At 44.6% G+C, this 25,144-nt stretch overlaps 1 protein-coding gene across 1 annotated transcript in view; it reads right to left on the bottom strand.

The window, feature by feature from the left end:
• The window catches only part of UBAP2L (ubiquitin associated protein 2 like), a gene marked incomplete in the record, with an annotated part of 3,970,948 nt that overhangs the window by 3,449,747 nt on the left and 496,057 nt on the right, over positions 1-25,144 (bottom strand). The window contains 1 exon segment of the mRNA XM_044080639.1: positions 13,076-13,186. Coding sequence (XP_043936574.1) covers positions 13,076-13,186 — 111 coding nt within the window.

Raw genomic sequence — 25,144 nt, forward strand, 5'->3', positions numbered from 1 at the left:
CTGTTGGAGTCAAAAAACAGATTTTCTTCGGATACAACTCTGAACCTCTCAGGGCTGTACGATACTGGGGCTGCAAAATTGTGGGACAGACCAAAGAAGGAGATAGAATCACATCAGAACTGGTTGGAAGACTCAAAGATCCAACAGGGGACTGAGCCGGTATGGATTGGCACTCCGAGAAATGATCACATCATCCTATCCACATATGCTTCTGATAAACTTCTGGAGGTTGTGATGGACTGTGGCATGGAATGTTTCTTGAGAGTCTGAAAGAAAGGAAAGTGCAGAGTAGGAGAAAAAAAGAAGTTATGTTCTTACCATAACGTTCCATGTGGAGTGTTCATCTCGCCTTTGTTCTTACACACGGGTTCGGAGCCGATCCTCGGCTCAGAGTCGGCTGCATAGCAAAGCTCTGCATCTTAGAGAAGCTCGAGACCAGGCTATATCCCACAATCCTCCCTGCCATTACTCAGATCTAGTTTGCAAGCAAACCAGACTAACAATAAACCTGAGGTGCTAAGGCTACATACTGCCACAAAAATTCAGAGACACCATCTCACTGACAAATTAACTAAAGGGTAATGAAATATACCCTATGAGATAAGAGGTAATATATACCCGGAAGAGGTAAAGACATGTGGACCAGACTCTAGTCCTACTCGTTCTTCCAAACACGTGAGGGAGGGAAGGGGGGGAATGTAAGAACAAAGGCGAGATGAACACTCCACATGGAACGTTATGGTAAGAACATAACTTCTTTATGTGAGAGTGTTCAATCTCGCCGTTTGTTCTTACACACGGGTAGCGTCCCTAGCTCCGTCACCCTGAGTGACTCATGGAAGAACGTTCCTGAGCACAGTGGAACCAAAAGATGTCCTGTCTTTGGAGGCTTTGTCAACCCTATAATGAGCGATGAAAGTATGTGGTTTAGACCACGTGGCTGCTGCACAAATCATGTCCAAAGGCAGGCGAGCTGCATGAGCCAAGGAAGTGGAAACGGATCTAGTAGAATGGCCCTTAGGTTTGGTGGGCAAGGCCTGATTTGACTTAGAATACACAAAGGCTATACAATCAGTAAGCCATTTAGAAAGCGTCGTTTGTAACTGCCATGCCCTTTTTATTGTCTGCAAATGCAACAAAAAGTTGATCTGTTTTTCTGTAATCTTTAGTCCTGTCCAAATAAAATCTTAGCTGTCTGTTGACATCTAACTTGTGCAGCATATATTCCAACTTGCTGGTATGGTTTTTGAAGAAAGTAGGGAGTTCAATGGACTGATTAATATTTATGACAGAACATACCTTAGGAAGGAAAAATGGGTTTGTTCATAAGGAAACTCTATCTGGGTGGAAAATTAAGTAAGGTGGTTTAATTGACAGTGCTTGCAGCTCTGCCACTCTCAGAGCTGAAATAACCGCTACAAGAAAAAGAGTCTTCCACGACAAAAACTTCAGGAGACAAGAAGAGGCTGGTTCGAAGGGTGGCAACATTAGTTGTGACAATAACAAATTTAAATTCCATGGGAATAAAGGGTCTCTGACGGGCGGTCGAAGATGGAAGGAACCTTTCATAAAAGCCTTACAAAGCCTGTGGGACATAATAGAAGAACCGTCCTCACCAACATGGAAGTTGGATATTGCCGCCAACCTGTACTCTTAGTGTGGAAGTAGAGGCTCCTTCGTGGAAAAGGATGGATAGAAATTCTAGAACTTTATGTAAAGGAGCAACCAGGGGGTCCAAGTGTTGGCTAGATGCCCAGTACACAAAGCGTTTCCATTTACTCTTGTAGAGTTTTGTAGTGGAAGCCTTATGAGAGGCAACCAAAATGCGTTGAACTGCCAAAGAAAGTAGATCAGACCTGGCTAGGCGGGGAAGTGGAGCAGCCAAGCTGCTAGTTTGAGGGATAGAAGAGACGGGTGAGGAACTCCCGACGAATGTGTCAGTAGATCTGGTACTGGGTCCAGGATCCACGGTTCCTCTGTTTGATGGGCTCGAAGAAAGGGGAACCATATCTGTCGAGGCCAGAATGGGGTTATGAGTATAATTGTCCTTTCCAGGTTCATGGCTTTCCGAAGAAATTTGGGAATCAAGGGGGTAGGTGGAAATGCATATAGGAGACCCGGGGGCCAATCGTGTATCAGTGCGTCCCTGGGGACATCCCCTGGAGGGGGTAGAAGGGCAAAATAGCTTCTGCATTTGGTATTCATCGGGGAGGCGAATAGATCGCAGCAAGGCTGGCCCCATTTGCGGAAAATTCTTTCCGCCACCTGTAGTTTGAGGGACCACTCGTGAGGTAACAGGATGGCTCTGCTCAACCTGTCCGCAATGACGTTGGATGACCCCGGGATGTGCGTTGCTATCAGAAAGCGACCCGTGGACTCTGCCCATTGCCAAATTCTCATGGCCTCTCTGCATAATGGGTAAGATCTGGTCCCCCCTTGTTTGTTTATGTACCAGACTACAGACATGTTGTCTGTCTGAACTGCTACTGTTCCTAGAGGTAAGAGGGTTTGAAAGTGTTGCAACGCCAAGAACACCGCCCTCTTTTCCAGAACATTTATGTGCAGGTTGTACTCCATGTTGGACCATTCCCCTTGGACTGTTCTTCCCTGAAAAAGTCCCCCCCACCCTATCAGAGAAGCGTCCGTGGTTATAGTGGCCGTCGGATTCGGTAGAACAAATGGATGACCCATAGTGAGATCCTGACTGGACACCCACCATGAGAGGTCTCGCTTGCAAGAATCTGTTATCAGAATCTCGTGCGTTAGGGGTAACTGCTGGAACGACCACTGCGTGAACAGCAGCCATTGGAGGAGCCTCATGTGCAATCTCCCCATAGGAACTGCAATCAGGGACGCTGCCATGAGTCCCAAAACCTTCAACACCAATTTGGCCGGGGCTTTCCTGCATTGCAGTAGAAGAAGAACCTGTTCCTTGAGGGATGAATCCCTTACTTGAGGGAGCTTTACCAGTGTTAAGCGCGTATCTAGGTCTGCTCCGATGAATGAAATATGCTGTGAGGGCAGTAAGGCAGATTTTTCGAAGTTTATGGAAATCCCTAGGTGGGAACAAAGGTTGACTGTATAGTCTCTGGCTTGTATGAGGCGATGATCGGTGGTGGCGGTGAGGAGCCAGTCGTCCAGATAGGGAAACACCCGGAATCCTAGACATCTCAAGTGAGACGCTACCACTGCCATGCATTTGGTGAATACCCTGGGGGCTGAGGTGAGCCCAAAGGGCAGGGCTCGAAATTGAAAATGACTGGCTCCCAGCCAGAAGAGCAGGTGATCTCTGGACGGTCTGGCCATCTTGATGTGGTAGTACGCGTCCTTGAGATCTATCAAGCACATCCAGTCGTCCTTCTGCAAAAATGGAAGGATCAATTGAAGCGTGACCATCCGGAACTTTTCCTTCTTCACGAAGGTATTGAGATTGCTGAGATCCAAAATGGGTCTCCAGTCCCCTGTCTTTTTTGGAACTAAAGAACCTTGAATAAGTTCCGGATCCTTTTTGGTCCGTCGGGACTGGCTGAATGACTCTTTTTTTGAGCAGCTTTGAAATTTCTACTGCTGCTGGGCCTCGCAGACGGGGTGGCACATCTGGAGACCTTCTTTGTTGGGGTGGAGTTGACAAAGGGGATTTTGTATCCTCTGGTTACAATGCTTTTTACCCAGGAGTCTGAGGGGAGAGTTAGCCATGCCTGTGGGTATAAAGCCAAGCGACCCCCGACTGCCTCCAGAGCAGGACAGGCGGGCCCCCATTCAGGAGTGCTGGAAAGGCTTACCATTGATAGGATTCCTGTCGCCTTGGTTCTGCAGACCCCCTCATCCCGCCGAGGCGACGTCGTCCATGTCTGCCCCCCCCCCTCTGCCTCTGGGGAGGGTTTCACTCTGTGTGGCCTGGAAAGATCCCTGAGTTCTACGGAACCACATTTTTCCGCCTCGTTGCCCTTTGGGGTACGGTCTGGATGGAACAGAAAATTGGACTCCGACAGCAGACAGAGTCTTTCCTTCTTGCTCACACCGAGTTAATGTCTCTCTCACTTTGGGCCCAAAAAGAGTGGCACCATCAAAGGGGGCGTTGGCAAAGGAAGACTTGAAGGCTTCCGCAAATGAGCACAGCCGCATCCAGGATTGTCTTCGTAGAGCAATCGCTGAAGCTGTGGCTCTACTCGACCCTTCAGCCGCATACGAGATGAGCCTCATGGATGAGTTCACTATGGAGGTAAGGGTGTTCAGCTGTGCTGTTACCTTATCTGAAACAGCAGCATCTGTGTTACCCTGGAGGGTATCTCCCAGCTCCTTGATGAGATCCCTCTGTAGACATGTAAAATGTGTCAAATAGTTTAGCGAACGCATGGAAAAAGTCGCTGAACTAAAAACGCGCTTCCCGTATCTGTCCATAGTCCTAGAATCCTTATTAGGAGGATGAACAGAAGAGGAAGACTCAGACATCTCCTTTTTAGTGGCTGCAGCCACCACCATAGCCTCAACCGGGACTCCTTTGGTGAGATAAGTCTTGTCCTAGAGAGCGGTAATAAATTTGCTTGGTTTTCGAGGGACCGGTTCCACTGTGTCCGGTGTCTCCCACGCCCTTCGAGCAATCAAATCCATTAACTCATCGAAGGGCGGAGTAACCCAGGAGGTAGAAGGTTGAGCACCAAAAGCCTTCAGCAACACCGACTCGTCCTCAGTGGGGGCTAGGGACTGCCAATCACCCCTCTGTTTTAATATCTCCAAGATGTCCGCAAATGAGACATCCTCGGAGGGGGATTTTGGGGACCCCTCTGACTCATCCAAGTCAGTGTCAGAAGTTAGAGATTCCTGTGGGGAATCTAAGTGCCTCCTCTTGCACAATCTTTTCCTCGGAACCTCATCGGAGGGGGATTCCGGTGAGGCCTCCGAGGAACAGGGGGCACCCTCTGGGGATGGCTGAGACAATGGTGCCCCACGCTTTGGATGTGTCGTGGGAAAAGAAACAGAGCGGCTCCTTAAGGGAGGGAGAAGACGCGTCCGATGAAGTGGTTGTCTGTGTAGACAAAACCTTCCTCATAAGGTCAAAAACCCCTGAACCTCGGGTCGAGGACTCCCTCGGTTCCGAAGAACATGGAAGAATCCCAGACACGGGGCCCATGGGTCTCGACCCCGAGGACGGAGCCGAGCCAATCTGCGCCGAGGCCCCGAGAGGGAGAGTCGGCACCGAAAGGTTGGTACGACTCTCGGTCCCGGAACCAAGGAGAGATAGTCGACTCCGCGATTCACCTATAGGTTCCGATGGAGTTGAGGTAAATGGTGTCGATCGTGCAATGGACGGTTTCAGCACTGAGGGCTCCACTATCATCGGCTCATCCTCTTCTGGCTCCGAAGACTGGATGGGTCTCGAAGGAGGACCTGTTGGAGATAAGGGAAGGCCTTCTAGTTTCGACACCAATTGGGAGGAAACTGCAATCAATTTGGAAAGGGCCGTGTTCTCCATAAGTTTCTGCACGACACGATCCACATCAGTATCGGATAATGGTCTGGAAGATCGGATCGAAGGGGCCGAAGATGGCACCGACCGAAGGATAGAAGGTTGCGCTATTCCGACACCGGTTCCAAGACCTGGGGCTCAGTGAGAGATAAACGTTCGATGCTCGGCCCCAAAGTCTGTGGAACTGGCGAACGAACTTTAGAAGATGTACTCGGAGCCGATGACATGGGCTCCGACATCTTCTACCCCTTTGAGGACTTAGAAGCCTGGTCAGACTTGTCCAAGGCCTCCTGGAAAGCAGGCTTAAGAAGTCCCCTGTCTATAAGTTTCCTGCATCTATCTGTCATGACCCTCCCACTGAAGGAATGGCAAATAGACCAATCCTCTTGCAAGTGGAGAGGGCCAAGACAGTAGACGCAGGAAGTGTGGTTGTCAGTGATGGACATTTTCTGCCCACACTGACACCTTTTAAAACCAGACTTGGCTTTTTCAGACATAAGCAAATTCACTGTAAAAAAAGAAAGAATTTAACACTAGCTATAATTAAGGGAAAAAAATATAGCTATAGGTTATAGAAGGGTAGGCCCCAAAGGGAAACCTATAAAAAACTAACTACACTACACACACACACTATAGTATCAGAAACTAAATTAACAATAACTATAGAACTATAGAACTATAAGAACTTCTGACAAAAAAAGACTATCTTATCTGTCTAATAACAGTTTTCTCTGGTCCGAGCTCTCTGAACGATGTGACCCGTTGCAGCGGCAAACTAGGTCTGAGTAATGGCAGGGAGGATTGTGGGATATAGCCTGGTCTCGAGCTTCTCTAAGATGCAGAGCTCTGCTATGCGGCCGACTCGGAGCCGAGGATCGGCTCCGAACCCGTGTGTAAGAACAAACGGTGAGATTGAACACTCTCACATGTACAGTTGTGTACCTACCATAAACGTAGATGTTCGAGTGTATTCACTGTTGCAGTCATTAGACTTGGGTTATCCTGCTGGCAAGCGACCCGTAGTCGGCCCGAGTTCCAAAGTCTTGGTCCAGCGTCGGTTGCTGTCGCCTCTTCCCTGACGTCAGTGCACCAGGGGTATAAAAGTTGCAACCAACGCCATTTTCTTCAGTTTTTCTTGCCCCAAATGTCAGGTGCCCCCAGATATGAAGACTGTAAAGATAAAAATATGCCAAACAACCATGCATATATCACTAAAACATTTTCTACTTCTAAAAGCAAATACACCACATAGGTTGTACAGAGTTGAGAAGTACAGAATAGTCCCAGCAAAGAGGGGGATGGTGGGTGGGTAACCAGGACTGCAACAGTGAATACCACTCGAACATCTACATTTATGGTAGGTACACAACTGTACTATGCTCATCGTGTTTCACTGTTGCAGTCATTACACTTGGGTAGAATCCCAAAGATGAAGTAGGGTGGCTGGGTCTAGATTTGATTTGGCGAGGCTAACAAGCCCTGCAGAACTGCAGTGGCAAAGCCTGCTCTGGATTTGGAGTAGAGAGGTAGGTGGCAGTGCTTGGTAAAAGTGTGCACTGAGCTCCAGGTTGCAGCTTCTAATATGTCTTTGGTAGGTACCCCTCTGAGGAAAGCTGCTGAAGTGGCTGCTGCTCTGGTTGAATGAGGCCTAATGCCCTTAGGCACAGATTTGCCATGCTGTGCATAACAGAAGCGGATGCAGTGTCCTATCCATTTGGAGATTGTCTGCTTTGTAATAGGTTTTCTTGTGATCCTGCAGCATATGCTACAAACAGTTGCTCACTTTTTCTGAAAGCTTTTGTTTTGTCCAGGTAAAATCGTAGCTGCCTGTGTATATCCAAAGAGTGCAGAAGTATTTCCCCTTTATTCTGGGGATTTGGGTAGAAAGAAGGCAAATGAATAGTTTGGTTTAAGGCCACATTGGAGACCACTTTTGGCATGAATGTTGGGTTTGTCCATAGAGAAACCCTGTCCTGATGAAAAATGAGGAAAGGTTCCACAGCCATCAATGCCTGTAACTCAAACTCTTCTTGCTGAAGTTATTGCTAGGAGCAGAGCAGTTTTCCATGACAAGAATTTTAGATCAGCTGTGCTGGCTGGTTCAAAAGGAGGCAGTGTTAGTTTTTCTAAAACAAAATTGAGGTCCCAAGTAGGTACTGGTGCTCTCCTAGGGGGTCTTATATTCTTTGCCCCTCTGAGGTACTGTCGTAATAGAGGATGTGAAAAAACGGGAGGATCCGTATTGTAATGAGATGAAATGGCAGAGGCATGGATTTTAATAGAAGAAAAAGATAGGCCTTTGTCCAACATCTCAGTCGGGTATTGTAAAATCTGAGGCATATTAGGGAGCAGTGGGTCGAGCCCTTGTGCCTGGTTCCAAGCACAGAATCTTTTCCATTTTTCCACATAAGATTTCCTAGTGCTGGGTCTCCTGGCTTCCAAAATTACATCCATAACAGCTTTAGAGAGAGGTGGAGTCTGAGTGGCTACATTATCTGCCATGCTGCCAGGTTTAAGGTTCTGAGTTGACTGTGCAGAATCTGATTGTTTTGCTGTGTCAAAAGATGAGGGATTTGAGGTAGAGGCCAAAGTGGGCCTTGGGACAAAATCTTTAGGACTGGGTACCAGTGCTGGCGTGGCCAGTCTGGTGCAATCAGGATCATTTTTGCCCTCTCTTGTCTGACTTTTAGAAGCACCTTGGTGAGAAGAGGCATCGGAGGGAAGGCACAGACTGTCAGGTTTTTCCATTTGAAAGATAGAGCATCCACTTTCCATGCTTGAGAGTGATAAGTCCTTGTGCAAAATTTCTGCAATTGGCAATTGTGAGGGGAGGCAAATAGATCTATGTCTGGGCATCCCCATTCCTTTGTTATCATGTTGAACACTTGTGGATTTAGCTTCCAATCATGAGTATCCATGAGATTTCTGCTTAGTTCGTCTGCCAGTGTATTATTTGTTCCTGGCAGGAATTGTGCTTGCAGATGTACCTGGTAAGTCAGTGCTGTGTTCCATAAAGTCATGGCTTGTCTGCATAGGGGGTAGGAATGTGTACCCCCTTGCTTGTTTATGTACCACATAACTGTGGTATTGTCCATCTTTATTAATAATTATCCTGGATGTATTATGTCCTTGAAGGCTGTCAGGGCATTCTGTACAGCTAGCATCTCTTTTTGATTGATGTGAAGATGCATTTGTTCCTTAGGCCACATGCCCTGAATACATTTTCCTGTCATATGTGCTCCCCAGGCGTAATCCGATGCACCCGTTGTTATTGTCTGCCTGGCTGTAGTTAAGGTGAAAGGCTGTTCCTTGTTGTGGTGACATGCCTGGGACCACCATTGAAACTCCTGTTGTAGGCAGGGAATCAAGGTTATGATCGTCTCTAGGCTGTGACAATGCTGAGTCCAAACACTTTTTAGATACCATTGCAGTTTCCTCATATGCAGTTTGGCATATGGAATTAGTAGAATGCAAGATGCCATGAAACCCAGGGCCTGCAGAATTTTTCTTGCAGGGAGCTGGGTCTTTGTAGCCATCATTTGAAAGTAATGAGTCAGTTGCCTTTGTTTGTCTGGCGTGAGATAAGCCATTTGGGTAGTTGTATTTAAGCTTACACCCAGGAATATTATCTCGAGAGGGCACTAGTTTTGATTTCTTTTCGTTTACTGTGTACCCTAGGCAAATTAGTAATCTTTTCACAAACGCCAGGTGCTTTAGAAGAATGTCCTTGCCCTCTGCTTGAATAAGGCAGTCATCCAAGTAGGGATATATTTGAATTCCTTTTTGTCTGCAAAATGCAATTACTGGTGCCAGGCATTTTGTGAAGACCCTGGGCATAGTAGATAAGCCAAAGGGCAGTGCAGAGAATTGATAATGCATTGAGCCTGCTATAAATCTAAGGTATCTTCTGCACGATTGTCTGATTGGGGCGTGCAGGTATGCCTCCTTGAGATCCAAAGTAACTAGCCAAGCCTCTTTGCCCAGCATGGGCAAGAGTTGTTGTAGTGTTAACATTTTGAATTTTGGAACATCCAGGAAAGTATTTAGGATTGACAGGTCCAGTATTGGTCTCCATGCTTTGTCCTTTCTAGGTACTAGGAAAAGACGCGAGTAAAATCCTTGGCCCTGTTCTTCTTGTGGAACATTTTGAATAGCTCCCATATCCATAAGAGCTGCAATCTGGTTTTGTGCCTCTGCCTATTGGTTTTGTGGCAGGTTTGGCATACCTTTTGGTTTTGGAAGCGTGTGGAAGTGGAACCTGTACCCTTGAGAAACTATATTCAACACCCATTGGTCTTGAGTGATCATGTGCCAATTTTGTGAGAAAAGTGCTAGCTTTCACCCTAGGGGTGCTGTCAACTGGTAAGAGCTTGGCATTTGCAGAGGGAAGTCATTGTGACTGTTTCCTATAAGGTTGTGATTTGTCTTCTCCTCCTTTGGGGCTGAAGCACCCCATTGTTTAGGTCTGTAGGAGCCTTGGGACTGAGATCTGCCTCTTGGGTGTCTGCATCTGCCTCTTTGTGGCCTGTCTGACACTGGAAAGGACCAATTTTTTGAAGGCCAGTTCCTGCTAAATCTAGGTGGCTGAACCTGTAAGAAATCTTTCACAGTTTGCATTGACTTTGCTTTATCCTCCATTTTCTTTAAAACCTCTTCTGCCTTAACACCAAACAAAGTATCATGCTGTAGTGGAGCATCCAATAATTTCATTTTAAACCGTCAGGTAAACTTTGTTCTTTCAACCAAGCATGTCTTCGAATAACTGAGCCTGTAATTGCAGCTCTACAAGAAGCTTCTAATGAATCAAAACTACACTGCAGAGTATGCTTTCCCACTTGTTCAACTGCATGCAATAAATCCTGCATTTCTTTACTGTCAGGACCTTCTATGCTTTTAACCATTTTCTGCTTTAACAATGACATGAGATACTGCTGATATTTAAGCATGTGAAACTGACAGTTTAAAGCTCTTACAGCTAAAGTAACAGAAGTGTAAACTTTTTTCCCCCCATCTGTCCAGAGCTCTGGAATCCCTATCTGAGGGGACAGGATTTTTGTCAGTGGAAGCTTTAACCCCTTTTGGACCCTGAGAAATCGTTTCTGGGTCCACAGCCGGGTTTTTGTAAAGAAATTTATGAGAGTCAGAGACCCTGTAGTACCTCTCTGGCTTTACTGGTGCAGGGGATAAAGAATCTGGAGACAGACTGGATTCAGAAAAAACATCATCAATATCAAGCACAGGGGGGATAGCCAAGGGCCTGTGCTGAGGCAATAGAAGGAAATCTCTGAGCCTTTTCTTGGATTCTGAGTAAATCTGGCTCTCCCAATGGAAATGCTCCCTCATGGCGTGCAGGGTTTCCCAAAAGGGTAATCCTCAGGCGGTGAGGCTGAAGGAATGCAATCTTCAGCATCAGAGTCCTCATAGGGAGGGAGAGAACAGCCCTGGTCAGAAGAACAATCAGAAGAAATGGAAACCTGATCAGAGGAATCATAATCAGTGTCTTGCCTAGGCCTTTTGTCAGGAGGGGGATGGGAGCCCCTGATTAAAGTAATAAGGTCTTCGGCCATTTTAAGCATCTGTTTCTTAGGCATGGATGACTGTTCTGGAAAATGCTGCACTTGTTTCTTTGTCTTTAATGGTGTTTCTGACTTTGCCTTTGCTGCTGTAGTAGCTTTAATTGTAAGCTGTGAAGGTCTGAAAACACCCTCAGAAGCCGGTGCCTGCTCAGCGGCTCTGGTCCCATCTGAGGTTATATTTTCCGTAGGCCCAATACCTTGAGTTTCCACAGGCCTTGGTGTCTCCATGTGGCTGTCGGTTGTGGCCTGTGGCTCTGAGGTAGCGGGTGTCAGGGGCTGTGAAAGCGCCTCACTGAGAACCGGCGACTGGCCTAGAAGAGGCTTCGTCGTCGGTTTTGGACCTCGGATGCCTGTCTTTTTCTTTGTCTTTGCGTTTTTTATACATTCCGGTCGACGGTTGTTCTGACGGCATTATGTAATTAAATCTTCGTCCAAAATAATGTAAAGCAAAATCAAACCGACGTTTAATAGTGCGTTTATTAAATCTAGCACAAAACCGACAACTAGTGATGTCGTGGTCAGGGCCTAGGCAAGGAATGCAGTAAGAGTGAAAGTCCTTATGAGTTATTTGCTTCCCACAAGAAATACAATTATTAACTTTTACTGACATCGGTCTGGAGCAAGAAAAAGTTTCCCCAACGGGGTACTTAGCTTTATTGAAGACTTCGGTTCTGAAATTCAGTTTTGAAAATCTCAGGAGTCGGCCGACCGGCACTTGCGAACTGCTTATGCTTCGGGCACCGCGCGGCAAGAAAGACTGGAGAAAATGACGTCGGTTGCAACTTTTAGACCCCTGGCACACTGACGTCAGGGAAGAGGCGACAGCAACTGACGCCGGACCAAGACTTTGGAACTCGGGCCGACTACGGGTCGCCTGCCAGCAGGATAACCCAAAGTGTAATGACTGTAACAGTGAAACATGATGAACATCTGGATCCAGGATGAATTCTGGTGAGCGAACTCTCTGCATGGTGCCAAGTTTTAGATACAAAGGTTTAAGATCTGAGGTAGAAGTCGTGGGGCTGGTCGATACAATAGAATCCGAAGCTTTGTGATCTGACTGTTTCGGATCCAAAGATCGAGAAGTCAGATCTGAGGATTTTTGTTAGACATTCCAATGAAGTCCTACGGGACTTCGGTGGAGAGCATTTTCGATGCACCGAAGAAGTAGATTTGGTAGTTTTGCCTTGGGTTTCAGCCCCAGAAGTTGTTAAAGCAAAAGGAAGAAGACCTTTTAAAATTAGCTTGCTGCATCAGTTAGCCAATGCCCTGGAATTAAAAGCAGCACAAATACTGCAGTTAGTTTTCAGATGAATGGCTCAGTGACAGACACACTCCTTGTGGGTATCAGAGTTCATCTGAGCACAATAGTGGCAAATGAGATTGGAGGTATTGAGGATGGACAATTATGGATAGAGGGAGGAGCTCGAGTTGGATCCAAAGTCTATAGAGTATGCAGCCGAGTTGGATCCAAGGATCTGATCCAAACCCATCTGTTAAGGAAGAATTAAAAGCACATCATCAAATCTTAAATATTTACAGCCAGATGAAAATTATGAACCAATTTGATCTCGGGCTGATTTATTTAGTACTGGATAAACCACATGAGATGTCCTCTAATGACGGCAATGAAATTATCAGTTTTTTTCACAAGAAAAAGTCAAGACAATGAAATGAAAAGAATGACAAGTCAAATAAAATTACCCCCCCCCCCCAACTAACTTAAGTGGCCTTGCTTACAAGGAAACTGGCATCAATTACACCTGAAAAAGACTTCTTCAAAGAGCAAAGGCAGCATGTACTACAAAGCTATCACAGTATCTAATTTGAATACCTACTTCCACTGGTCCTAAACCTCAACTCTAAGGATCTCATCAGCTACGACAGCTGAACATATGCACAGACCTGTCCACTTTCAATAATTCAAACAGCACTACATCACCTGAGTCGTCAAAAATTTTTCTGAAACAATTCACATTTCTGAAACAAGGCAAAAGCATAGTGAAAAAATGTGACTAGAGAAATTGCTTACAGTGTCAGGGTTTCCCTCTAGCAGAACATTGATTGCTCTGTTAACATCTCCGTTACAATCATGAAGAGCGATCAAACATTCATCTTGGTTTTTTCCTGTGATGTCAACCAGCTGTTTAAAAAAAAAAAAAAAAACAGAAGTTTAGCAAACAAAACTGTCAACTACTGCTGGAAAGGATTATCCTAATGTACTTATTCAAATGTCCCTGTTTTCTCCATTCCTTTTCAAAGGCAACAGCTGTACAACAATATACCTTGTTAAAACAGACGCATTTGAAGTCTACAATTCTACTATTGTAGGCACATATATAAGCGATCACAATACCTAGCATTTTAACACCACCTTTTCTAACTATAAGAAAATGTAACAAAGCAACAAGACTGTTTGGCAGTGCCTTTAAGAAATTAAACAATAATTCTTTACCTTAAAGCTAAAAATGCAAGCTATGCCCCCATTAGATAAGGTACAGAATGCCAGAAAACTGAAATATGGTATTCAATTCCAACACAAACCTTGCACCTTGGCACAGGGGTTAAAGACTATGTAGTGCAAGACCTACCATCCTGTAGCACTTCACGGATTCTCACAGCTTCCATTTGCCAACAGTTTACCTCTACCCAACAACCAGGCATTGTGCCCAGGACACTCCTGAAAGTTGTTTTTTGCTGGGCTTTTCCAATTATTTTTTTCCTTACATACTCTGCATAAGCTGTCAGATCTATGATGCACAGTACCATCAAAAGAACACAAAATGCAAAAAGTGTCATACCACCTAACAGACACAATCTTATATCGGCTATTCTTTAAGACTAACCTAGGTGGAGACCCTAATAGGGTTCAGTCTTTCCAACTATCAAAATTCAGTAAACTTCTGCCTATGTTTGAGGATGCAGCCATACCAGGTGGGGACCCTAACAGGGTTCATTCTTTCCAACTATCAGAATTCAGTAAACTTCTGCCCATGTTTGAGGATGCAGCTATACCAGGTGGGGACCCTAACAGGGTTCATTCTTTCCAACTATCAGAATTCAGTAAACTTCTGCCCATGTTTGAGGATGCAGCTATACACCAGTGCCAGTACTCACAATGTCACTTACAGGATACATAAACCAGTCCATCTCAACAGTCTATCAGTTAGCCCCTAGCTAGATCAGAGATGGGAAACACCTGGCACTACTGCAAAACAATACAACGCAAGCGCACTTTGCTTGGCACTACTTGGGTTAGCATAGGGGAGTATTCTGATCAGCAATATTAAAGCCTTTATTTTATAATACTTCTGACAAGAATTCTTGCAGTTTTGAATACAGTTACTAACTGTAATGAAAAGCAGTCAGTGCATTTGAAGTATATATGCACATACAAATTATTAAAATTAATTCCCCTCCTCCACTTGTCTGGCACTTGAACATTCTGTAAATGTTGAGGTCATGAATTTTTGGAGCTCTACTCAAAAAAAGCTGCCCCACTCCTGCCCAACTCATTAGCAAACACCCTCCTGCAAACCAAGAAATAACAAGAGGATCTCACATTATAATGCTGAAAAGTAATATAGAGGACCACCAAAAAAAGAACTCTGTGAAGTCCAAGTCCTGCAGGACAGGTTCATCAACAAAGGCACAACTGTCAGTTAGTATTTAAAAAAAAAAAAAAAACAACTGTAGAAAGAAAGCAATACAGTTCAAATTACTGCAGTTAGATGTTCTAGAAACACACTATAGGAAGTTACCATCAAAGTGAAACATACTCTGACAGCAAAGGTCAGTTGAGACAGCTGCCCAGTGGAAGAAAAGAATGCAGCTGTTAAACAAGTGACTAGCTTTGACCAAGTCTTACCATAACTTCCTTAGCTGATCATTTTTAGTATTCATACTAATGTTTAATGGCACTTGCTCTACTTGCCACTTTCTTGCAGACCATTTTTGCATTTTACTTATTTTTTATTGTGATATGCCTAAGAAATAAGCTTATAAACATGTACCATCAAACAAAAAAAGCCCTTCCCTGTCTGAAGCTGGGGAGACAACTCAACCTAAACCACTGTAACGACTCCAATCTCCTGAGCAGACATTATCTCTCTTGTAAGGTGGCATCCTCACATACACTTTTACACTTGTAAACAAAAAAGGAAATTAAATGACCAGTACAAGGGCACAAAACCAACCTCAAAGAAGAGGAAAAGAGTCGATGAAACTGTCCCCAGAAACAGGTTAAAAGTAGTCTCCCACATCTGCAGGGCTGAATTCCAGGACACTTCCTTAAGACACTACTGGGAAGGGAGTTGAACCATTAAAAAAAATTGGGGCAAGCTAGCCTGTCAAGCATGACGCTCATTTTTTCCCTTTTCATGATCCCCTTTCTCCTTGAGAAAGGTCATTCAAACTTAACTCTGCTTCCTGGAACGCTATCTGAAGACAGATTCTTGGAAAACCTCAACACATTCAAGAATTCACAACAAAAACATCTCGTTACTGAGAGTAAATGCAGACGCTTTACAGACATAGGTTAATAACACCACACGACCCATAGAGCTGTACCGTTAATTACTTTATTATTAAACAAGCTGAACAAAAATGATTGAATATGTTATAACTGCCTTTGCATGACACTTTTAGACCTTGACAGGATACTCAAATTTATTTTCCTTTATATAGGTTTCATTGGTACGTACTTGGCTATTGACCCCTGACGATATTTGGAAGCCAAGCCATGTATGTCAGTGACATTTTTCCTTTGGATTTAAACATAAATAACTGAAGGCAGGCAGAATATTTACATATTACCCCTTTCCATAAGTACAAGAGGCTAAACCAGGGATGAAGTTCAGTTTCTCATCCACTTGTCCAGATTATGTATGAATACAGTAAGAGTAGCACTTTGTTTAATGAGAAGTCAGTTCCAAAGTGGTATTCTCTCTGATGCATACCTGTCCCTCCAACATGTTCTGTTTCTGTTGCAGAAGAGATTAAGATTGCTTGGTGTTTATGCCATGACTGACTTTTTGGGCATGCAGTAGGGTTTGCAACGCCTCATCTATTGCCTCAGTGACCTTCTTAAAGAAGTCGATCAGGTTAAGCAGGCAGGATCTGCCCTCGACAAAATGAAACTGGCGTCACAGGTTTGTAGGTTACTAAAGTTCTTGCTCATTGATTGCATAATGAGCGTTTCCTTAGCCTTACATACGAAGTTGGGCAGGCTTGTTGGTCTATCATTAACTTGAGTCAACTGACACCCCACCTTTGTGCAAACGGGATTATCACTGCCATCTTCCACTTATCCAATTGTCCAAGTAAAAAGTCTATCTGAAGGGTGATACTGAATAGTCTCAAGTAAGAAGTGAGGTAGATCTTGCTTCAGGATGGCTAGTAAACATTCTGGAATGTTAGCCGGCCCAATATAAGTGGTGGTCTTGGACTTGGATAGTGAATTGAGAACCTGTTCTTAGAAGATTTAGGGTGGTGGGTGTAGATGTAAGCATATGATCAGGACATGCTGCAGGGAATGGGGGCTAATATTTGAGCTAAATGCATCTGCTAGAAGACTGACTACATCCACTGGGACTAAGTAGGTGGCATCATCTACTATTAGAATATTAGAGCCCTTGTCACTGAAATAAACAAACCTTAGGAGTTTAATGAAAACCACCAAAGCCAAGTTTGAGGCTAAAATAGCTACCTAAGCCAAAGACAATCACAAGACATTTTTTTAGTTATGTTCATATTTTATAAAGCACAATGCAGGAATGCACTGAGCTAAATGTGAACGATGTTACTTACCAGTGAGGCTGAAGACGCAGGTTACCTATTAGCTGATAAATTTAGCTCTAACTTTACCCTTTTCTCCCTTCCCTCTGACCCTCAGGATACACATGAAACAGGCCCATCACAACCTGTTACACAAGACCAAGTCCTAAAAGTGCTATCAAAAGCTAAAAATACTGCACTGATGGGTCTTGACAATATCCCTGGACACACCACAAAGAGAACGGAGTACGATCTAGCCACACCTCTAACACTTTCAACTGCAGCCTCCATACAGGTTTTGGACCAAGCAAATGGAAAACCGCTACAGTCATTCCCCTGCAAACAGAAGGACCATCCACAGACCTACGCAATTACAGACCCTTAAGTCTGACCAGCCTCATATGCAAAGCCATGGAAAAACTTACCATGGAATTAATCAGGACATAGGGAAAATACAGTTGTGTAAAATCTTACCATAACAGTAAATGTCGTTCTCTTCACTGTTAAAGCATTTCTTACCTATGGGAATATCCTGCCAAGGACAGCCCAATGTCTGGCCAGTATTCCAAAGCCTTTATTATTTACAGGTGCCATACTTCAAATGTAAACACACACGCAAGGCATAGGGCACAATCTAGAGGCTAGAGAAGGATTCAAGGGCAGACAAGCAGAAACACCTGACAGGTGAGCTTTAACTGAAGAATAAACCAACTCAGCATGCAGCAGATCACACAAATAAGAGAGGACTAGAGAAACCTCCACAGACAGAAGATCCTGAGAGAGAGAGAGAACCAAACAGAAAATCTCTTCCACGTGGACAAATATGATTTCTTGGCTTTCTGCAAGACCCAAAGCACATGCTCAAAAAAAAAAATCCCTAAAAGGGATGAAAACCCTATCACCGACAGCATAAGCTAAGAGTGAACAAATGAGGTTCGATAACAGTCTCTTTGTCTTATGTGAGAAGGTCCACCCGGTGAGGTATCTTTTAGTGACTGCCTCTGGCCAAGTGAGAAAGAAAAGGGGAATCAATGCTGTCAGGGTCAAAAGGGAGTAATCAATGAGATTTTGGGTGAGTCCTGCCTGATCTTGTGCAAGACTCTTGGAAGCAGAAGGGGAGGGAAGGAATACAGAAACATCCCCCTCCAAGGAAAAGATAGGATATCTATTTCCCAAGCCAGAGAACTTGGGAAGCTGGAACAGAAAACAGGAAGTTGTCTGTTCAGAGGGGAGGCAAAAAGATCTACCTGAGGAGTATTCCACCATAGGCAATGTCCAGGAACAATCTCTGTGAAGCAGCCATTCATGACCTTGTGTACTAGACCTGCTCAAAGAGTCTGCCAGTAGATTGTGCTCTGACGGAATGTAGATAACCTGAAGAGTCACTTGATCCTTCACAGCTAGATCCCAGCCTTAAAGAGCTAGCTTGCAAAGGAGGTAGGACCTCGAATCCCCATTGCTTTTTGACATACCACATCACTGCACTATTGTCTTTAAAAACTTTAAGGGACCAGGGATGAAACAGGGTAGGAAAAGCCTGAAGAGACAGAACCAGAGCCCTTGATACTGACATGGTCCAACCTCTGATGAAGAGGCCAGAGACCATGAACCTTGAGAGGAAGCTCCCTAGCCCCAGTCAGAGGTATCTGTAAAGAGCTCGAGTCAGGATTGGAAAGGAAGCCCTGGGTTGAGGAAAAAGGTGAAGAATTCACCACTGAATCTCTAGTCTGAAACAAAGACAGAAGGGAACAAAGAAGTCCAGGAGATGACTATGCTGGAGCAACAATGACTTGAAGTACAGCTGAAGCTCCTATGTAGCCTGGTCAGAGGCAGCATGGAAAAGGTGGAGGCTATAAACATGAGGACCCTAAGAAAGTCCCTGGCCGTGACTGAATCCAGAGGAAGAACAGACAGGAAAAAAAGCAATAGGAGACTGGGCTTTGGGGGCAGGCAGAGATGCCAGCAAGGGGATGGTCTGAATCCTGCAACAGAGGAAAACATGATCCTGAGGAGTTGAGGCTGATTTTTGAAAGTTTATGAACACAAGACTCTGCAACAGGGGAATAATAAACTGGAGATCTTAAAGCAGAGCCTCAGGGGATGAAGCTTGAATGGGCAGATCGTTCAGGATAAGGAAAGATGTGAACCCCTCTCATCCTACAAAAAGCAATGAGAGTAGCGACGTATTCACTGAATACCCTTGGGGCAGTAGAGAGGCCAAAGGGCAAAGCAGAAAACTGAAAATGCAAGGAAGAAACGGAAATGCAAACATTTCCTAAAACAAGGATGGATGGGGATATGAAGGTAGGCATCCTTGAGATCCAGAGAGACCAGAAAGGTCTGGAGAAGAAAACAAGGAAAAGTTTGAAGACACAACATCCGAAAGAAAGGACCATTGAGAAAGGTGTTTAGCTGACAAAGGTCCAGAATTGGTCTCCAGGTGCCCCCTTTCTTGGGAACCAGAAACATTCTGCAATAAAAACCCCTCCCTGCCTGGGCAGGAGGCACAGCTTGAAAGTTACTCTGGGTCAAGAGAGAATGAAGCACCTCTGGGGTAGGGAGGAAGCTGTTTACGAGGAGGTTGAAGGATGTCCAGAAGAGGAGGAAGAGATTTCCAAACCATGAAAATACCCCCGGTGGATAAAGGACAGAACCCAGCTTGTCCTGAAAAGGAGGTTTGTGGGAAACGGGTATCTGTGTAGATTTAGTAGGAGGTACATGTCTAGAACCCTTTTTACCTCTGGGCAGAGGGCGAGATCGTCTGCGAACGGCAGAAGATTTGGAAGGGTAACTTCTCTGAAAGTCTGGAATAGGAGAAATGAAATTATGTTTCAACTCCTGCAAGGCTTTGCCCTTATCATGGAGATATTTAAAAAGTTCAGCAGCCGCAATAATAACGAAAAAAATTATTATCTAAAGGAACAGCCAACAATTTCACCTTAATTTCATCAGGCAAAGCTTGAATACCAAGCCAAGAGTAATGCCTCTTAACAAAACTAATGCAGCAGCCTTGGAAGAAGCATCAGCTGCATCATAACTGCATTTAACTGCGTAGCAGGCAACTTGAGAAGAAGAAACTAACAAGTAAAGGGCCGAAGTCTTCCCCTCAGAATCAGGAAGGTCAGACATCACCTAAGAAATTTGGGAAATGAGGACCAAAACATACCCAATCATATGGGTCTGGTAATCAATAGCCCTAAAAGACAGGGTGGCAGCAGTATAGACCTTTTTGCCCAGCCTCTTCATGGTCCTACTTATCCTTATGTGAAGGAAGCAACTTGATAAAGAGGCCGCAGCTTGGAAGGTTTATCAGGAGACAGTCACCACAGAAAGACAAGTAGAAGGGCATTTACACAGACATTTATAATTACCAGGCACCTTGTAAAATCTGTCAATGTTTCTTTTTCTTACAAACTGGGGGCTGAGAATCAGGGGCTACAGAAGCTACTGAAAAAGTATCAAGGAGGATGGCCACAACTGGAGGAAAATACAGTTGTGTACACTTACCATAAATGTAGATGTTCGAGTGTATTCACTGTTGCAGTCATTACAGTTAGGGTAATCTGCTGGCAGGTTGCCCTCAGTCAGCCTGATTAACAAAGTCTTGGGTCCTGCGTTGGTTGCTGTCCCTTCTTCCATGACGTCAGGTCGTCAGGGGTATAAAACATGCAGCCAATGCCATTACATCAGTTTTTCTTATGTCTTATGATGTCAGGTGCCCCCCCAAATGGGGAGCAAATAAAATTAAAAACACAAAAAGTATAACTCCAATCCCAAAAGCAAATACTCCAAAAGGGCTTTTAAGCATAGTGAAAGAAAGTAGAGGTATAGCCAAAGAAAAATAGGGGGCTGGAGGGGAGGTAAAGTACAGTTTTGTACCTACCATAAATGTAGATGTTCGAAGATCCACATTGCTGCAGTCCTAACACTTGGGTAGTCCGCTGTCCCAGTCAGCCCGAATACCAAAGTATATGGCTGACGTCGGTCAAGGCGCATTAGTCTGACGTCAGGACATCAGGGTACAAATGCGCATGACCGACGTCATATCCTCAGTCTTTTCTTGCCCCAGATGTCAGAAGACCCTAAAAAGATAAGGCCAAAACCAAAAAACACCAAACACTCCTGTACCAAATATATGTACAATATATACAAATTTACAAAAGTACAACCCCACCCACACAACCACCCCTAAACACAGAGGGAAGGAGGGAGGGTAAATTGGACTGCAGCAATGTGGATCTTGAACATCTACATTTATGGTAGGTACAAAACTGTACTATGTTCTTCATCCCACATTGCTGCAGTCCTAACACTTGGGTAGAATCCCAAAGCAGAGGTAAGGGAGGCTGGCAAATCATAAAGAAGCAGGAGCTGTCAACATGCCCTGCAAAATAGCTGTGGCAAAACCAGCCCTAGATTTAGAGTAGAGAGGAAGGTGGTAATGCTTAGAGAAAGTATGCACTGAACTCCAAGTAGCTGCCTCCAAAATATCCTTAGTTGCCACCCCTTAGAAATGCTGTTGAAGTGGCAGTAGCCCTAGTGGAATGAGGCCTAATCCCAGCTGGAATCTCCTTGCCATGATGGGAATAACAAAATGCAATGCAAAACCCAATCCACTTAGAAATAGTTTGTTTTGACACAGGCTTGCCCTGAGAACTCAAAGCAAAAGAAACAAACAACTGCTGAGACTGCCTAAAATCCTTAGTCCTGCTTAAATAATAACGCAACTGCCTGTGTACATCTAAAGTGTGCAAAATCTTTTTCCCCTTATTTTGGGGATCTGCATAAAAAGTAGGCAAATGAATAGTTTGGTTTAAAGCCACACTAGAAACCACCTTAGGCATAAAGGAAGGATTAGTGCGTAATGATACCTTATCCTTATGGAAAATCAAAAAGGCTCAACCCATAAGGGCCTGCAATTCAGAAACCTTTCTTGCAGAAGTAATGGCCAACAAAAAAGCAGTCTTCCATGACAAGTATTTCAATTCAGCAGTAGCCGCAGGCTCAAAAGGTTGTAGAGTAAGTTTCTCCAACACAAAATTGAGATCCCAAGCAGGAGTAGGAGCTCTATGGGGTCTTATATTCTTTGCCCCTCTAAGAAATTGCTTGAACAAAGGATGAGAAAACAATGGTGGGTCACAATCATAGTGAGCTGAAATTGCTGCAGCATGAATCTTAAAGGAAGAGAAAGACAAACCTTTGTCCAATAACTCAGTAAGATATTGAAGAGCCACACTCAAATTAGGCTCAGAAACCTCCAAATCCTTTGCTGCACTCCAAAATAAAAATCTCTTCCATTTTTCTGCGTACACTTTCCTTGTACTAGGTCTTCTGGCTTCCATAATCACATTCAAAACTTGTTGAGGAAGTTGAGACCTGCTGTGTTTCAAAACAGAATATGCCAGGCTGTTAGATGAAGAAAGTGAAGCTTGACATTGAGTAGATGACCGTCCCTCTGAGACAATAGGTGTGGAATCAAAGGTAAAGGCCATGGAGGCTTCCTTACTAGACTCCTCAGTAATGGGTACCAGTGTTGCCGAGGCCAATCTGGAGCTATTAAAATCATCCTTGGCTTGTCTTGTCTGACCTTTAGGAGTACCTTTGGGAGAAGAGGCAGAGGTGGAAAGGCATACACATGAAGATTTTTCCAACTGAAAGAAAGAGCATCCACTTTCCAAGCTGTGTGATGAAACCTTTTCGTGCAAAACTTTGGCAGCTGGTGGTTTAGTGGAGAAGCGAACAGATCTATGTCTGGAGTTCCCCATGACACTGTCAATTTCGAAATACATGAAGATCCAGTTTCCACTCGTGGGGATCCATGATTTGCCTGCTTAACACATCTGCTAAGGAGTTCTGTGCTCCGGCAGAAACCTTGCCTGAAGAGTTAGTTGCAAGCTGAGCGCAGTCTCCCACAAAATCATTGCTTGCCTGCATAGAGGATAAGAATGTGTTCCCCTTGTTTGTTGATGTACCACATGACAGTTGTGTTGTCTGTTAGAATCAACACCTGCCCTGGAAGAAGTAACTCCTTGAAAGCCATTAATGCAAACTGGACTGCTAACATCTCCTTCATGTTGATATGTAGATGCTGTAGTCTGGCAGGCCACTTGTCTTGTATCCACTTTCCATTCAGATGAGCTCCCCAAGCTATGTCTGAGGCATCTGTCGTTAGAATCTGACTCGCCTCTGGCCGGGTCACAGAGAGTCCCTTGTTTAGGTGACATTCCTGAGCCCACCACAAAAATTCCTTTTGAATGCAAGGTATTATTTGAATGACAGTGTCCAAATCCTGGCAGTGCTGTGTCCATACATTTTGAGATACCATTGCAGCTTCCTCATATGCAGTTTGGCATTGGGAAGCACCAGAATACAAGATGCCATGAACCCTAAGGCTTGAAGGACTGTCCTTGCAGTCAGCCCGGACTGAAGAGATAGTTGATGGAAGTAAAGGGAAAGATTCTTTTGTTTGTCCGGGGTTAAAAAGGCCATCTGGGTTGCTGTATTCAGTCTCACACCCAGAAAGCACATGTCTTGAGAGGGTACTAGACTGGACTTTATTTCGTTCACAGAATACCCCAGGCATCTTAGCACTGCTATCACATATTCCAAATGCTGTAAAAGGTCTTCCTTTTCTTGAGCCAGAATCAGGCAGTCGTCCAAGTAAGGATAGATTTGTATTCCTTTTAGCCTGAAGTAAGCTATCACTGGAGCCAGAACTTTTGTGAATACTCTGGGCAGTAGATAAGCCAAAGGGCAATGCAGAGAACTGATAATGGGAATTCCCAGCTCGAAAACGCAGATACTTCCTGCAACTTAGTCTGATAGGCACATGAAGGTAAGCTTCCTTGAGATCTAAAGTTACCATCCAGTGATCTTTGCCCAGCAGAGGTAAAAGCTGTTGTAACGCCAACATTTTGAACTTGGGAATGTCCAGATAAGTGTTGAGGATAGATAAATCCAAAATTGGTCTCCACGTGTTCCCCTTTTTTGGTACTAGGAACAGGTGAGAATAAAATCCTAGGCCCCTTTCTGGCACAGGAACCGGCTGAATGGCCCCTATTTGGAGTAACAGAGAAATTTGCTTGTGAGCCTCTTTTCTTTGTAGAGGAGGAATGTCTGGCATGCCTTTGAAAGGAGGCAAGGTATGGAAATAAAACCTGTAACCGTTGTGAATGATATCCAATACCCATCTGTCTTGGGTAATTAAACTCCAATTTTCTTTGAAAAGTGCCAGCCTTCCTCCCAAAGGTGCTGCCAGACGAGAAAGCACTGGCAGCTGAAAAGGCAGGTCATTGGGTCTGTTTACGAAAGGGCTGACCCCTGCCCTCACCAGAAGACTGAGCAGGTGAACTCCCTGTTCTAGGCCTAAAAGAACCTTGAGCTCTGCCCCTACCACGTCTAGACCTACCCCTAGACTGGGAATCATAAGCAGGATATGTCCATCCCTTAGTAGGCCAATTTCTACTAAACTTCGGAGACTGAACCTGCAAAAAATCTTTAACAGTCTGCATAGACTTAGCCTTGTCCTCCATTTTCTTTAAAACTGCTTCCACAGGCGAACCAAACAACACGTCAGACTGTAAAGGAGCATCCAAAATCCTTGTCTTAACATGCTCAGCTAAATTCTGATCCCTCAGCCAGGCGTGCCTGCGAAGAACAGAACCAGTGGCAGCCACCCTCGAAGAGGCCTGCACAGCATCAAAACCACATTGCAAGGAATGCTTACCCACCTGTTCAGACACATGAACTAAATCCTGCAACTCTTTACACTCAATACCTTCCGCCAGAGCATCCACCTTAGACTTCAATTGTGAAAGGAGATAATTTTGATATTTTAACATGTGGAACTGGCAATTCAAAGCCCTCATGGCTAAAGTGGAAGAAGTATACACCTTCTTTCCCCATCTATCCAAAGCCCTTGCCTCTTTATCAGGAGGAACAGGATTTTTAACAACAGAAGCCTTAACACCTTTAGGCCCCTGAGAAACAGTTTCTGGGTCTGCCCTAGGACTCTTAAAAAGATACTTATGAGCTTCAGGCACCCTATAATACCTATCTGGTTTAACTGGGGCAGGAGGCAAAGAATCAGTGTTCAGGGAAGCCTCTGCAAAAACATCTTCCACCACATCCAGAACAGGAGGTATAGCTAAAGGCCTATGCTGGGGTAAAAACAAAAATTCCCTAAGCCTCTTCCTGGAATCAGAGAAATCTTGACCTTCCCATTTAAAATGCTCCCTCATGGAATGAAGAGTCTCTGAAAAGGAAAATCCTCAGGAGGAGAAGCCGAAGGAGTAGAATCATCTACATCAGAATCAGAATAAGGAGG

This window comes from Protopterus annectens, chromosome 8.part0 (assembly GCF_019279795.1).
Source record: "Protopterus annectens isolate FY-2018-M chromosome 8.part0, PAN1.0, whole genome shotgun sequence".
NCBI classification, from domain to species: domain Eukaryota; kingdom Metazoa; phylum Chordata; order Ceratodontiformes; family Protopteridae; genus Protopterus; species Protopterus annectens.